This window comes from Protopterus annectens, chromosome 4.part0 (assembly GCF_019279795.1).
Source record: "Protopterus annectens isolate FY-2018-M chromosome 4.part0, PAN1.0, whole genome shotgun sequence".
NCBI classification, from domain to species: domain Eukaryota; kingdom Metazoa; phylum Chordata; order Ceratodontiformes; family Protopteridae; genus Protopterus; species Protopterus annectens.
This window is the reverse complement of record NC_056733.1, coordinates 869,611,016-869,626,283: the sequence shown is the minus strand read 5'-3', so window position 1 is coordinate 869,626,283 and position 15,268 is coordinate 869,611,016. Positions and strand designations below refer to the sequence as shown.

The window sequence follows — 15,268 nt, the reverse complement described above, 5'->3', positions numbered from 1 at the left end:
TTCTTGACATAGTTATAGAATGCCTTGTGGTTGTCTTTGGAATCTTTTACAATTTTATTTTCGTAACTAGCTTTGGAGGATTTTATGAGGGATCTCAGTTTCTTACTGAGGCTGGTAAGGGAGTTTTTTGCATCCTGGGATTTTCCTCTTTTCTGCAACAGTTTCTTCTTTTTGTTGTAAAGTTTGTTTATGGCAGGGGACCATCAGATTGGCTTCCTTTTTTTTGGATGAGAGCATCTTGGTTCTATTTGGGATGGCACGATTCATGCGTGAGTGGATGTGCTCGTACAGTGCCTTAGTGTAGGATTCAGCAGTTGAACTTTCAGTTCCCGTCTGCATGGGTGTCATGAAGTTTGTCACTTCTGACTTGAGTAGCATGAAGTTGGCTTTGGAGAAGTTTTTTATGGAGGTTTCCTTACTGAGGGGTGGGGGTGGGATGTGGATGCTAAGGGTGATTAGCTTATGGTCAGACCTGACTAACGAGGGTGTGACCATAGGTGTGGAGCATCGATTTCCCATGTTGGTAATGACCAGGTCTAGGATATTGGAGCCCCTGGTGGGACTATGGATTAGTTGATCCAGGCGTTGGAATTTATGAATTCCAAGAACCGTTGGGCAAAGGTGTTGGTACATGAGTAGTTTTCCCAGTTAATGGCAGGGTAGTTAAAATCACCCAGTATTAGGGTGTTTGGTTCTATCTTAATATTTTCCCGTATGTTTAGAAAGGTGTAGTGAGAATCTTGGGGTGTGGTGGGGGATCTGTAGCAAGCTACAGTTTGGATTGCAGTCTTACCTAGTGTTAGTTGCACATGGAGAATTTCAGATGCATTGTGTTGGGCAACTAGCCTGGTGGTGTGAATATCCTTGGTGAATATTGACACTCCTCCACCTTTAGTGTTTCGGTCCTGGTTTGGTGGCCGAAAAGTGTGGTAAGAGTTGTAGCCTGGTATTGCTGGGGTGCTCTCTGGAGCCTTGAACCAGGTCTCAGTTACTGCACAGATATCTATGTTCTCCATTTTTAGGAGTGCCTCGAGAGAGTGCATTTTGAGGTTTAGACTTCTAGCGCTGAGTAGCATTACCTTCATATTTTGCATACTTGTACATGTTACGGTGGTGGTTTTGTCCTTTGAACTTTGCCTAAAAAAGGCACTATAGGGGTGGCAAGAGCCTTAGCCAGTAACCTGAATCCCGGGGGCGACAGGTGCAGACCATCTCTGGCAAACCATTGTGGTCTATCGATCATGTCGTCCCAGGCAGACAGATACTGGATCACCTTTGAATGACACCAGAAGCTTAGCCAATTGTTGAAGTCAATCATTTTGTCCTTATATTGTGGTATCATTCTGGGTGACCTGCTTGGGCCACATGATCCGAGAGCTCTTCCATGTCTCTTTTCATGTAGTCCAGGGAGGTACGTCTCAAGTCATTCACTCCAACATGGACAATGACAGAGTCATATTTGTACTTGTTGTGGAGTGACTTGAGTGCATGCGTTATGTGGCGGATCCTGGCACCCGGCAGGAAGCTGACTGTAATTTTCTCCTTGTTCAACCTGGTGAGTGGGACATCAGTGTGCTGGACTATAGAGTCACCTATGACGAAAGTGTTAGGTACATTGTCTTGCCTTAGGGGCTGTTGCTGGGTGGCACACTGGTGTTGTGAACTATGTGACACTTTGGTTGTGATTGGTGTTTGTTTGCGTTTCAGCTTCAGAGGTCCTTGTTGCTTGGGCAGGTTACAGTTAAGGGCCTCTGCATATGTGGATTTAGTGTTGCTGTATGTGGGTGTTGGTGGTGTGGGTTTAGAAGGGCTATGTGTTGCTTGAGGTGTAGTGCGGGTGTTAACCTTCTCCTCTTGACTGTCTAGCACAATCTTGGGTGGAGAGAGCTTTGCTTCCATTTTGGCTATGTAAGTGCATCTCTCACAGGTTGTAGTGTTGGATGGTAGGAGGAGAGGGCTGTCTGTGTACATGAGGCAATTGCTGCATTGCCCCAGTATGGCCAGATTCACCAAGTGGACAGGAGAAATCACTGGAAGCTGACCCTTGGACATGCCTGGTTTGGTGCTTTTTTTTTTTTTTTTTTTTTGTAAAGTACAGGAGCTGTTTTCCCTTACCTTAGCAAGGTACTTTGCAATTATAGGCTTAGTGCCTACTATTAATTTCTCCTTATTAACAAGGAGAGTTGAGTGCTTGTATCAGTTTGAGGCTTCCTAGTGCTTTCCAGCAGGTATTAGAGAAAGTGCTAGTCACAGGGATGCTTAAAGGTAAGATGAAAAAAAAAATGCACACTGCAGTGTGCACTAGAGAAGTTAGATGTGAAAGTAGGTAACTAAGTTTTACCTGTTTAAAAAGTTAAGGTTTAGTGGAGAGTTACTATTTTTAAAACAGCAAGATGGATTGAAAGGGGTGGTCACTTTAGTATTCTGGTACTATGGAATACAGTAGGATGGCCAATAAATTTAAATAGTTGAAGGGCAGGGATTTCAAAAATTATGATTTTGTGATTACTCACACAAAATATATAACTTTCTCAGTTTTCATCATCTTTTTTTCTTACATCTACAGATCATCTTCAGAATAAATACTTTATTCAAAATAGTTCTGTTGCATGGATGATCATTGCCCTGGTCTCAAGGCTCGATTACTTTGATTCTGTATATGTAGGGATGCTTGCAGGTGACCTTTGTTGTTTTCGGCTGATACTGGGGTACTTACAAAGACTTCACACACATCTCATATTACCTCCCTGCTGAGGTATCTGGAGAGGTTGCCAGCCTTACTTAGTGCTGTCTTTGGAGAACTTTGTGACTATGGGCCTGGCTACCTTAAATACAGATTAGATGCTGTTGTCCAGCTATAGACATCTGATCCACTGACAAGGACAGCAGTAGAGATTCTCATGGTTTGTTTAATCTCAGTTGACCTAAGAATGTTTTCAATAGTGTCTGCTACCTTGTGAAATTGAGTACTGCCATCCATTAAAACAATGGCCTCTCATATTTGTTGAGCTAAAAAGCTATCATACCTCTGGTAGTCTGTTTTAGCTGATGGCTGTGTGCTGTTTCATTATGGTATTTTTATTTTCATTTAAATTGTTAAATATCGGTTATGTTGTTTAGTGCCTTTTGAATGATGCATTATATATAGTAATTGGTGCATTTTGTACCTTTCCCAGTCCTGTCTTAAAACTGAAAATGTTAAGTTGTCAATCTCGCCTTCATTCTTGCTGGATGGGTTCAGAGCCGATCCTCGGCTCTGACTCGGCACTTGCTAAGCTCGAGAGTTACTTTTACCAGCTCGAGGCAGCCCTATATCCCATGATGCAAGGCGGTAATTACCCAGATCTCGTTTGCCGCTTCGCTAATGAGGTCATCCTTTTTACCAGCTCCTGGTAAGTGATATTTTTCTTGCTATTTGACAGGTTTTAAGTCTCTAAACCCTAATTTTTGGTCCTTTTAGTCTTCATTCTATCCTCAGTGTACTTTCACTTAGCTCCATACCCTTTTTTCCCCTAGTTCTTTTAGTTTAGTTTTTCGGGCCTTAGGCCTTTCCCACCCTCACAGTTCCTGTCAGGTTTTCCCTCAGGTGTGCGTGTGTGTTGTGTCACTGTAATTAATAACTAATATTGTTAGTTATTATTAATATTTTTTAGTTCTTAGTGTCTTGGTTGGACTGGTTGGTGTGTGTGAGTGTTTAAGCACAGAGATATGTCCAAAGATACTAGGGTCTCAGGTTTCAAGCAGTGTGACTCGTGCTGTCAGAAGATGTCTCTGACAGACGGTCACACTTCTTGTATTTATTGCCTGGGACCCCTACACCTGCAGGACTCCTGTGCTATATGTCATTCTTTCAGCCAGAGAGTCCTGCAGGAACGTAGAAATAAGTTGATCCTTAGGGGTCTACTTAAACCAGAGAGCTCCCCGGCTAAATTCGGCTCCGGGAAGTCCTCTAAGCCTCCCAAGACCCAGGCTCCAGTGTCCAAGTCTGTGGTCTTGGTTCCGACACCGCCGGAGTCGACATCGGCTCCGTCTGGAGCCGATCCTTCCTTGTTGGAAGCTTGGCTTCGGCACCGGTGTCGGCTCCGTCTGGAGCCGACACCCCAGCGTCGAAGCATGTCTCGGCTCCGGCTGGAGCCGAGATGTCTTTGTCTCCTCTCGGAGCCAACAAGTTGTCGGCTCCGCCTGGAGCCGAACGTTCCTCGGCTCCGATGGCTCCGTCCAAAAAGAGGTCTAGATCTCCTTCTTTGGAATCTATTCACTCGGCTCCAGCATCCCCCTTGCTTTCGGAGCAGAGCCATCGGAGCCGATCATCGAGGTCTTCCAGGCTTTCAGACCACGATTTAGAGAGAGTGGTAAGTAGGCTATTAAAGTCACAGGCACTAGCCCAGATGCTCCATAGCCCGTCTCATCAGACGTCAGCTATTATACATCCCCCTGAAATTCCTCCTTCGACTCTCCTACAGAGCTCGGAGCCGGAGATTATTGGTACCGTGACTGTTGCTGCGTCGGAGTCGATACCACACCTTTCAGCTCCATCGTCCTCGACTCCTATCTCCTCCTTGAGACCTTCCTTGGAGGGATCCGGGCGCCGGGCTTCCCTGGTTGGTTCCGAGGGGGCGAGTGGCATCGGACCCTTGTCTGACCCCGTTCTCCCTCTCGGAGCTTTGGCCTTGGTGAGCTCGGCCCCGACATCTGCTTCGGAGCCTTCCCTTTCGGTGGGACCAGGGATCCCTGTTTCTTCAGAGTGGGATCTCTCGGCCCCCCTGGGAGGGGAGCCTTCGAGGTGATGAGGAGTGTGCTAGCCCCAGAGCTTAGCCAGCAGTCGGTTCCTTTAGCTCCTCCCTCTAGGGTGCCTGTAGATGCCTCTTCCCGTTCTCTTGCTCCCGGACCCAGAGATCCATCGCCCCAGGTCTCCCCATTGGGAAGAACTTCCTCTTCCGAGGTTTCTCCTGATCCTTCAGGTGAACCCCCACGTAAGAGGACTTGCAAGAGGAAGCACTTAGACTCCCCTGAGTCTACAACCTCGGATACCGATTTAGATGAGTCGGAGGGGTCCCCCAAGATCCCCCTCTGAGGATGTCTCCTTTTCAGACATCCTTGGGCTCCTGAAACAGAGGGGGAACTGGCCCTCCATTAACCCCTCCGAGGATGAATCGGTATACCTGGAGGCTTTTGGATCTCGACCCTCCACCTCCTGGGTGTCTCCACCTTTCGACCCTCTCATGGAGGTCATAGCTCGAAAGGCGTGGGCATCTCCTGATTCTGTGGAACCAGTCCCTAGGAGACCCTCAAAATTTATTACGGCCCCCGCAGAAAAGCAGTTTCTTACTAAAGGTGTCCTGGTTGATGCCATGGTGGTGGTTGCCGCCACTAAGAAGGAACTTGCAGATCCTTCCGTATCAGTCCATCCTCCTAACAAAGAGTCCAGGACTATGGACAGGTATGGTAAGCGGATGTTTTCCTCAGCGACCTTTGCTATGCGTTCGCTGAATTATTTATGTCACTTCACCAGACTTCAAAGGGACATCCTTAAAGAATTAGGTGAAGTAGTACAGGATCCTTCAGCAGCTGGAGCTCAGGAAAAGATTGCTTCTCAGCTGGGAATCCTTAACTCCATAACCAACTCCTCCATGCGGCTCATTTCTTATGCGGCCGATGGGGCGAGTAGAGCTGCAGGCACAGGAGTGGCTCTCAGACGTCAGTCCTGGATGCGGCTCTGTAATTTTGCAGACCCCTTTAAGGCATCCTTCACAAACTCTCCCTTTGATGGGTCAACCTTGTTTGGCCCTCAGGTGAAGGACACGTTGACCAGGTGTGAGCAAGACGGCAAGACTCCTTCTGCCGTAGGAGTCCGTTTCTCCACCCCTTCTCGGCCTTATCCCAAAGGTCAGAAAGGGGGGAAGATGTGGTTCCGAAAATCTCAGGGAGTCACGCCGGACGCACGTGGTCAGTTTACCCCCAGAGGCAGAGGGGGTAATAACAATAGACGCCACCCTAGGGGCAGAGGGGGCCCGCAAAACCAGGGCAGTAGAGAGCCCCTCTCTGACAAGCCCTTCCAGCATCCCTGAGGTGTTGCCCGACTGTCCACCCTTGGAGGCAGTCGGGGGGAGATTGTCGCTGTACCCAGAAGCCTGGTTTTCCCTCCCTCTCTCAAGACAGATGGGTACAGTCGATCATATCCGAGGGTTACAAGATTCCCTTCGAGGAAAGCTCCTTCCCTCAGAAAAGTTCCCTTCCAGATGTTCCACCCGGTCTAAGGGAAATTGCAAAATTAGAGGTTTCAAAGCTTCTAGAAAAAAGGGCCATCCAGCCAGTTCCAACAGACCATTTAGAGTCCGGAATCTACTCAAGGTTCTTTTTGGTCCCCAAAAAGACGGGAGACTGGAGACCAATATTAGACCTCAGCAGGCTCAACAAGTCTGTTAAAAAGACAAGATTTTGGATGGTCACGCTTCAATCGATTTTGCCCTTTCTGAGCAAAGACAACTGGATGTCCTCCATAGACCTTCAGGATGCGTACTATCACATAAAAATCCACAGACGCTCCCGAAGGTTTCTCAGCTTTCGGCTGGGGACCAGTCATTTTCAATTCAGAGCCCTGCCCTGTGGTCTCACTACAGCCACCAGAGTGTTCACCAAATGCATGGCAGTGGTCACGGCTCACCTGAGACGTCAAGAATTCCAGGTGTTTCCGTATCTCGACGACTGGCTCCTCTCAGCCACCACCAGGCATCAACTCATCAAAGCCAGAGACTACACCCTACGTCTCTGCAGTCAGTTGGGAATTTCGGTAAACTTCGAAAAGTCCTCCTTATCACCCTGCCAATCTATTATCTTTATAGGCGCAAATCTAGACACTACTCGGATGTCAGCAAACCTAACAGATCAGAGAATCCTAGATATCCAAAACCACGTTCGGATCATCCTTGCCAGCAACAAGGTACAAGCCAGGTTGGTCCTGAAAGTGTTGGGCCTCATGGCGGCTGCCATCACACTTCTTCCTCTAGCCCGTTTTACATGCGTCTCCTACAGTGGATGTTCACACAATGGTCCTTCCAGCAGCTTCCCATGCGTCACAAGATCCTAGTGACACAGGCCTGCAAGAGCCATATATCCTGGTGGATTTCCTCTCCTCTAGTCCATCAGGGCAGACCATTTGTTCCCCCGGCCCCGGTAGCCACGGTCACTTCGGATGCCTCCCTGATCGGGTGGGGGATGGGCATTATCAGGGCAGGATGGTTCATGGCACGTGGCAACCGTTCGAATACCGCCTGCACATAAATGTCCTAGAGATGAGAGCAGTGCTTTTAACGTTGCAAGCCCTCAACGACTTTCTTCCCTTAGGAACCATTGCAGTTCATACGGACAACATGTCCGTAGTGTGGTACATAAACAAGCAGGGTGGAACCAAGTCCTATCCCTTATGTCGAGAGGCTCTCAGACTTTGGCAATGGGTGATCTCCTCTCATCGGTTTCTGGTAGCAACACATATCCCTGGGAAAACCAACATAGTAGCGGACAGATTGAGCAGAGCTATACTCATGCCTCACGAGTGGTCTCTCAAGCAATCTATAGTGGAGGAGATTTTTCAGAAGTGGGGCCGCCCATGCTGCGATCTTTTTGCTACTCCTCAAAACAGCAAATGCCCAGACTTCTTCTCTCTCTTCCCACTTCCGGGCCATCCCCCCAGAGACGCTCTTACCCAAGATTGGCCCCAGGGACTCCTTTATGCCTTTCCTCCCTTTCCATTGATACCACAGGTACTCCAGAAAGCGGCCGTTTTGAGAGCCAAGATGATTCTCATTGCCCCTTACTGGCCTCGACAAATTTGGTTTCCGTTCCTTCATCGCCATCTCTTGGTGCAGCCGTGGCATCTGGACCCAGCGCCAGATCTTCTGACCCATCAGTCGGGTCAACTGCACCGGTCCGTTTCTTCCCTCAACCTCACAGCTTGGTTGCTCCACTTCCTTCCTTAGCCAGGCTTCCTATGATCTCTAACCCCGTTAGAGACATCATAGTAGCTTCTCTTAAGTCCTCTACCAGGAGGATTTTCTCTAGCAAGTGGAAACGCTTCTCCCTTTGGGCGAAAGCTAGGAATATAGATCCCTTTACTGCCCCTATTCAGTCGGTCTTGGATTTTCTAGCGGAAATTTTTCACTCAGCTTCTTCGTCTTCCACAGTCAAAGTTCAGTTGGCAGCAATCTCGAATTTTCATGTTGGGTTTGCAGACCACAACATTATGTCCCACAAGCTTTGTAAAGCCTTTCTTAAAGGAATTTTCCTTCTAAAGCCCCCTGTTAGGGATCCCCCACCACAGTGGGACCAAAATTTTGTGCTGACATCCTTAATTCTTCCCCCTTTCGAACCTGCTGCTTCATGTTCATTAAAGTTTCTTTCTTGGAAGACACTCTTTCTGGTCGCTATTACCTCGGCTAGAAGAGTGTCGGAACTTCATGCCCTCTCTGTTTGTCCCCCTTATTTGGTCTTCCACAAGGACAGGGTTTCCTTGAGAACCAATCCTTCCTTTTTGCCCACGGTTGCTTCTAAGACAAATTTAAACCAATCCATTGATCTTCCTGTATTTTTTCCAAATTATTCTAACAGGGCGGAACAAAAATTGCATTATCTAGATGTTCACCGCCAACTCAGATATTACTTGGACAGAACGAAACAATTTAGGAAATCTGATCAACTCTTCCTTTCTTATGCTGAAAATAAAAAAAGGTCTCCCTGTTTCTAAAGTGACCTTATTCAGATGGCTATCTTCCACCATTTCTGACGTTTATCAACTTAGAGGCAAACAACTGAGCTCAAAACCAAAAGCACATTCCACAGGAGGCCTAGCCACTTCTACAGCCTTTCAGGCTAGGCTACCTTTAGATACTATTTGTGCAGCAGCCACTTGGGCCACTCCTCATACCTTTGTTTCTCATTACAAATTGGATTTGGCCTCCAGGGACAGGGCAAGCTTTGGTTCCACAGTTCTCAAGAGTCTGTTCCATTGAGCCACCCAGGATAGAGGTGCTAGGGACGCGGTCCCATCCAGCAAGAATGAAGGCGAGATTGACAACTTAACATTTAGAAGTTATGTACCTACCATAACGTTCCATGTTAGTTGTCTTCTCTCGCCTTCTTTCTTGCGTCCCTCCCTCCTGTCCCCCTAGCCTGGACAGACCTTGATCTCCTTTTTTCTCTGGAAGATTTTCTTCCTTGGACACCAGTTAGTTCTTGTCCTTGATTACCTGGTTTCCCTTTTACAGCCCTTTAGGCTAGTTGTTCCTCTTTCCTTAGTGGAAAGTTTTTTATTAGGCGGTTTTTCCTCTAGATACCAAACAAGATCTGGGTAATTACCGCCTTGCATCATGGGATATGGGGCTGCCTCGAGCTGGTAAAAGTGACTCTCGAGCTTAGCAAGTGCCGAGTCGGAGCTGAGGATCGGCTACGAACCCATCCAGCAAGAAAGAAGGCGAGAGAAGACAACTAACATGGAACGTTATGGTAGGTACATAACTTCTAATTTTATGCTTTGAAGATTAATACTGTTTCCATTTTAACAAACTGTGTTCTTAACGTCCTGCTTCTTTTTTTTTATTTTCCATAAACTGCAGATATAGTTTTCCCACATTCCCAAATAATGTTTTAAAATCATAAATTCAGCATTATTCATTGCTCTCGGCAGGCAACTAAAATGTTTCAACATGGTGACCCACTGGTACAGGGCTTACATTTTAGCTTGCAGTATTAGTGAATGTTTGGGGAAATTGATCTGTACCTGGAGGACTAGCAAGGGAAAAAGTGATTAAATGCCCAACAGTAGGAAATTTTCAGAAGAAGGGGGGATCCAGAACTGTGCATAGAATTCAGAGAGTCCCTGCTTGAGATTGAAGATCCCCCATAGCCATACTAGGCATTCTTCCTGTGAAGGGAAGCAGATGCCACTACTTAAAAAAAATCACACCTTCCCCTCTTCAGCAAAGCCTGATTACTGCTGTTGACCCCATCTAGTTAGATACCACTTCTTTCTCTCAGCTGTATGGGCCAAGGTTTCTTTCCCCTCAAATAATGTACCACAACACAGGGATGTAAAGCAGACAGGCCATGTTAAATTAATTATGGTTGTGGTATCCAGGATGATGACAGTTCATGGCCACAGTAGGTAGTAGGTCTTTGGACACACAGATTGGTAGAAAATACATTATAAATTAAAAAAAAAAAAACTTCAAAGTCAGGTAAGATCTTACTCCACTTTGTAGTAACTACCTGATGGGTGTATTACTGTCTTTGATAACTGTGCTGTAGCTGTATTAACTACAAGTCACAACTTTACAAAGTGCTGCAGTTTGACCAGTGATGTTACAGTCCATGTGGAGGGTTTTGGCAGTTGGCATTACAAAGCTTATTTTTATAGACATGTGGGAGTCTGTGTAGAGCAATATGCTTAGCATAAAGTCCAACAGACTTTTTTGAAGGAGTCTTAGCATCTTTTGCTTAGGTAGGTCTTATAACATTGCCATGAGTATTGCCTTGTTTTTTTTTTTCAACATCTGTTTTGTTGCCTGTATTTCTGCCTGCTAACTGGCTGTTCTGCTGCCCCATCCTAACTGCTTACAGTGTAGTAGAAGCAAGAGCCAGCCACTAGTGGGCTGTCATCTAAGTGGGTAAATTAATTACATAACCCCTTCCCCTCAGTACTGTGTGAGATCTGCTGAGTGCTAGGCTCAGTTTGTATATGCTTACATGGTTCCACTTCATATAATCGAAAGCTCATAACATCTAATTGCAAAACAGCGAGACCAAATGATTGAAAGCTCAAAACATCTAAAACTTATAACATAGAATCTCACAACATTGAAAATAAAAAAGCAACTATAAATAGCATCCCAGACACTGTTCACTATGTTTATGCAGGGGTGCAAGCCCCCCTGCACCCCCCCAATTGGGGGCTGTGCCACCCTCCCCCTAAATTAAATATACCAACTCCAAGGACACACTACAGTGGGGTTAGGAAATTAACATTTTCCCCCACTGTAGTGGGACCTTGGAGTTGGTATATTTAATTTACGGGGGGTGTGCAGGAGGGCTTGCCCCCCTGCATAAACATAGTTAAAACTCTGTGGGATGTTATTTATAGTTGCTGTGTAGTTTTCAATGTTGTGAGATCCGATGTTATGAGTTTTAGATGTTTTGAGTGTTTGATCATTTGGTCTCGCTGTTTTGCAATTAGATGTTATGAGCGTTCAATTATATGAAGTGGAGCCGCTCTCTCACACACACACACACACACACACACACACACGCGCGCGCGCGCGCACACACACACACACACACACACACACACACACACACACACACACACACACACACACACACGCACACATACACACACACTGCTTGATAAGCTGACAAACTTGTCATCGTCCGCTCCTTGCAAAAAGCTACCTGCCTTCAGTCGTACAGTGCTAGGCTCAGTTTGTGTATGCAGGCACACACACATGCACATTGTGATTCGTAAACTGACTTAAGCTGCACACATCCACTCCCACCCTCCAGTTGCTTGTTTTGATGCATGGCCCCTTCTGGTCAAAGCAGTGCCACTGAGACTGCAGTCACGACTCCATCTTTCTATGTCTCAGAGCCAGCAAAACTGCCTTGTAGGGTGGATCACCTGGACTAAATTTATGAAACTCCAGCTACCCAGATTACTTAACTACTTGAGTTCTTATAGCTATGTGCAGGTCTTAATGATATAACCTTAACCCAGATATTTTTTTTGAAAGAACAGTATCAGTTAGATTTTAGGGAGGACTTTGGGTCTCCATTAGCAGGTCTCAAGTGTTCAATAAGCACTCATTTTTAAAGTCTGCCTGACATTCTTGGTATTTGTTGCAAGATCTGCTGGGTGAAACCTGGATTCAGGTCGCTTTTGTTTTTCTCTTTTTGCCTACGTGTAATGTGATTTGTCTGACATTTGATTAGAAGGAATTATGGAGGATACCTGTGCAGTCTGTCATTAAGACCAACCTTGACAGGAGATACTGTAGTCTCTGTGAATTGCCCCATCAGCAACTGCAGGCATTTTCATGGAAGTACTGCCACCTGCTGGCGAAAGTTGCTCAAAGGTCTGCGGCTACAGTTCTAATGTGCTACTTTCTTTGCTCCGTGTGTGTGTGTGTGTGTGTGTGTGTGTGTGTGTGTGTGTGTGTGTGTACAGAGAGAGAGAGAGAGATGTACACATACACAGAAATATGTCCCTGTGTGATAATTCAGAAGGCAAAGTCTCTGTTTTGATAAGCATTTTATATTACTTTTTCCATGTATGGATATTGAAACATGCACTAGCTTTAGAATGGTGCTAACTTATTCCATTTTATACTTTCTTTAAGCTCATCATGATTTTGGATATTTTTATGGATCAAGTTATGTAGCAGCCCCAGATGGCAGTCGCACTCCCAGTCTGTCCCGTATTCATGATGGCTTGCTTGTGGCTGAACTAGACCTCAATATCTGCAGACAAATCAATGATAAGTGGGGATTTAAGGTATGTGGTCTGTATTCCTGTTCTTGAAGAGCGTGTTGTATTTGTCATTTGTATGGGAACTAAGCAAAATAGTTTTAACACCAGAGGTCTGCTTGCTTTTTCTTTTGCTTTTCTGGTGCTACTACGACTGGTATTAGTTGCATGTTTGGAAGCAATCATTGGTGATTTGAGGCTGACTAAAAGATGAACGCTTAAGCATTAGAAAGGAAGAAGTAAAAATAACTTTCCAAAACTGTTCTTTGATGGAGATATTTCAGTAATACAATAAAAACAATCAGAAAAGACTCAGAATGCTGTTTCTAGTAAAAAAGGCAGTAGTACAGCTATACAAGTACATATATGGTCTGCATCATAGGCAAGCAGCACTCATATAGACATATATATGCACATGTACATATGTACATGTATCATAGGCCAGCACCAGTCACCCACAGTGTCACATTATATATTTGGCTGTGTTGTAGAAACTAGTGTAAAAGTCACAGAGGTACATGTATACATGTGCCAGTATCATCACAGGATAAGGCACACATTACATGTGCAAGTATGTTTATATTGTATAAACCAGTGTAATAGTCACAGAGGTACATGTATACATGTGCCAGTATCATCACAGGCTAAGGCAAACATTACATGTACAAGTATGTGTATATTGTAAACCAGCATGTATCACAGCCAGAGATACATATGCATATGTATGTATGTACACGTATCATAGACAAGCATCAGTCACAGACAGAGGTACATATGCACATGTATGTACATGTATCATAGATTAGCACCAGTCACAGCCAGAGGTACATATGCACATGTGTGTATGTATGTACATGTATCATAGACCAGCAGTAGTCAAAGCCAGAGGTACATAGGCACATGTATGTATGTACATGTATCATAGACCACCACCAGTCACAGACTGAGGTACATATGCACATGTGTATATGCATGTACATGTATCATAGACCAGCAGTAGTCACAGCCAGAGGTACATAGGCACATGTATGTATGTACATGTATCATAGACCAGCACCAGTCACAGCCAGAGGTACATAAGCACATGTGTGTACATGTATAATAGGCTAGCACCAGTCACAGCCAGAGGTACATATGCAAATGTATGCATGTACATGTATCATAGACCAGTAGTCAAAGCCAGAGGTACATGTGCACGTGTGTATGTACATGTATCATAGACCATCACCAGTCACAGCCAGAGGTACATATGCACATGTGTATATGTACATGTATCATAGACCATCACCAGTCACAGCCAGAGGTACATAAGCACATGTGTGTATGTACATGTGTCATAGGCCAGCAGTAGTCACAGCCAGTGATACATAGGCACATGTATGTATGTATGTACATGTATCATAGACTAGCACCAGTCACAGCCAGAGGTACATAAGCACATGTGTGTACATGTATCCTAGACCAGTAGTCAAAGCCAGAGGTACATGTGCAAGTGTGTATGTACATGTATCATAGACCATCACCAGTCACAGCCAGAGGTACATATGCACATGTATGTATGTACATGTTTCATAGACCAGCACCAGTCACAGACAGAGGTACATAAGCACATATGTGTATGTACATGTGTCATAGGCCAGCAGTAGTCACAGCCAGAGGTACACAGGCACATGTATGTATGTACATGTATCATGGACCAGCACCAGTCACAGCCATAGGTACATATGCAAATGTATGTATGTACATTTTATCAAAGACCAGCACCAGTCACAGACAGAGGTACATATGCACATGTATGTATGTACATGTATCATAGACCAGCAGTAGTCAAAGCCAGAGGTACATATGCACATGTGTGTATGTACATGTATCATAGACCATCGCCAGTCACAGCCAGAGGTACATATGCATAGATATATATATATATATATATATATATATATATATATATATATATATATATATATCTATATATATGTACATGTTTCATAGACCAGCACCAGTCACAGCCAGAGGTACATAAGCACATGTGTGTATGTACATGTGTCATAGGCCAGCAGTAGTCACAGCCAGTGATACATAGGCACATGTATGTATGTACATGTATCATAGACCAGCACCAGTCACAGCCAGAGGTGCATAAGCACATGTGTGCATGTACATGTATCATAGACCAGTCACAGCCAGAGGTACATATGCAAATGTATGTATGTACATTTTATCAAAGACCAGCACCAGTCACAGACAGAGGTACGTATGCACATGTATGTATGTACATGTATCATAGACCAGCTATAGTCAAAGCCAGAGGTACATATGCACATATGTGTATGTACATGTATCATAGACCAGCAGTAGTGACAGCCAGAAGTACATATGCACATGTATGCATGTACATGCATCATAGGCCAGCACCAGTCACAACCAGAGGTACATAGGCACATGTATGTATGTACATGTATCATAGACCAGCACCAGTCACAGCCAGAGGAACATATGCACATGTGTGTATGTATGTATGTATGTATGTACATGTATCATAGACCAGCACCAGTCAAATCTAGAGGTACATATGCGCATCTGTATGTACATGTATCATAGACCACAGCCAGTCACAGACTGAGGTACATATGCACATGTGTATATGCATGTACATGTATCATAGACAGCAGTAGTCACAGCCAGAGGTACATAGGCACATGTATGTATGTATGTACATGTATCATAGACTAGCACCAGTCACAGCCAGAGGTACAT

General features: G+C 45.0%; 1 protein-coding gene across 2 annotated transcripts in view; it reads left to right on the top strand.

Moving 5' to 3' along the window:
- The window catches only part of UPB1 (beta-ureidopropionase 1), a 1,115,631-nt gene that overhangs the window by 1,042,129 nt on the left and 58,234 nt on the right, over positions 1 to 15,268 (top strand). For both annotated transcript variants that reach the window (XM_044068825.1, XM_044068826.1), the window contains exon 9: positions 12,384 to 12,538. In XM_044068825.1, the coding sequence (XP_043924760.1) occupies positions 12,384 to 12,538 (155 nt within the window). The remainder of the gene's footprint in view (positions 1 to 12,383; positions 12,539 to 15,268) is intronic.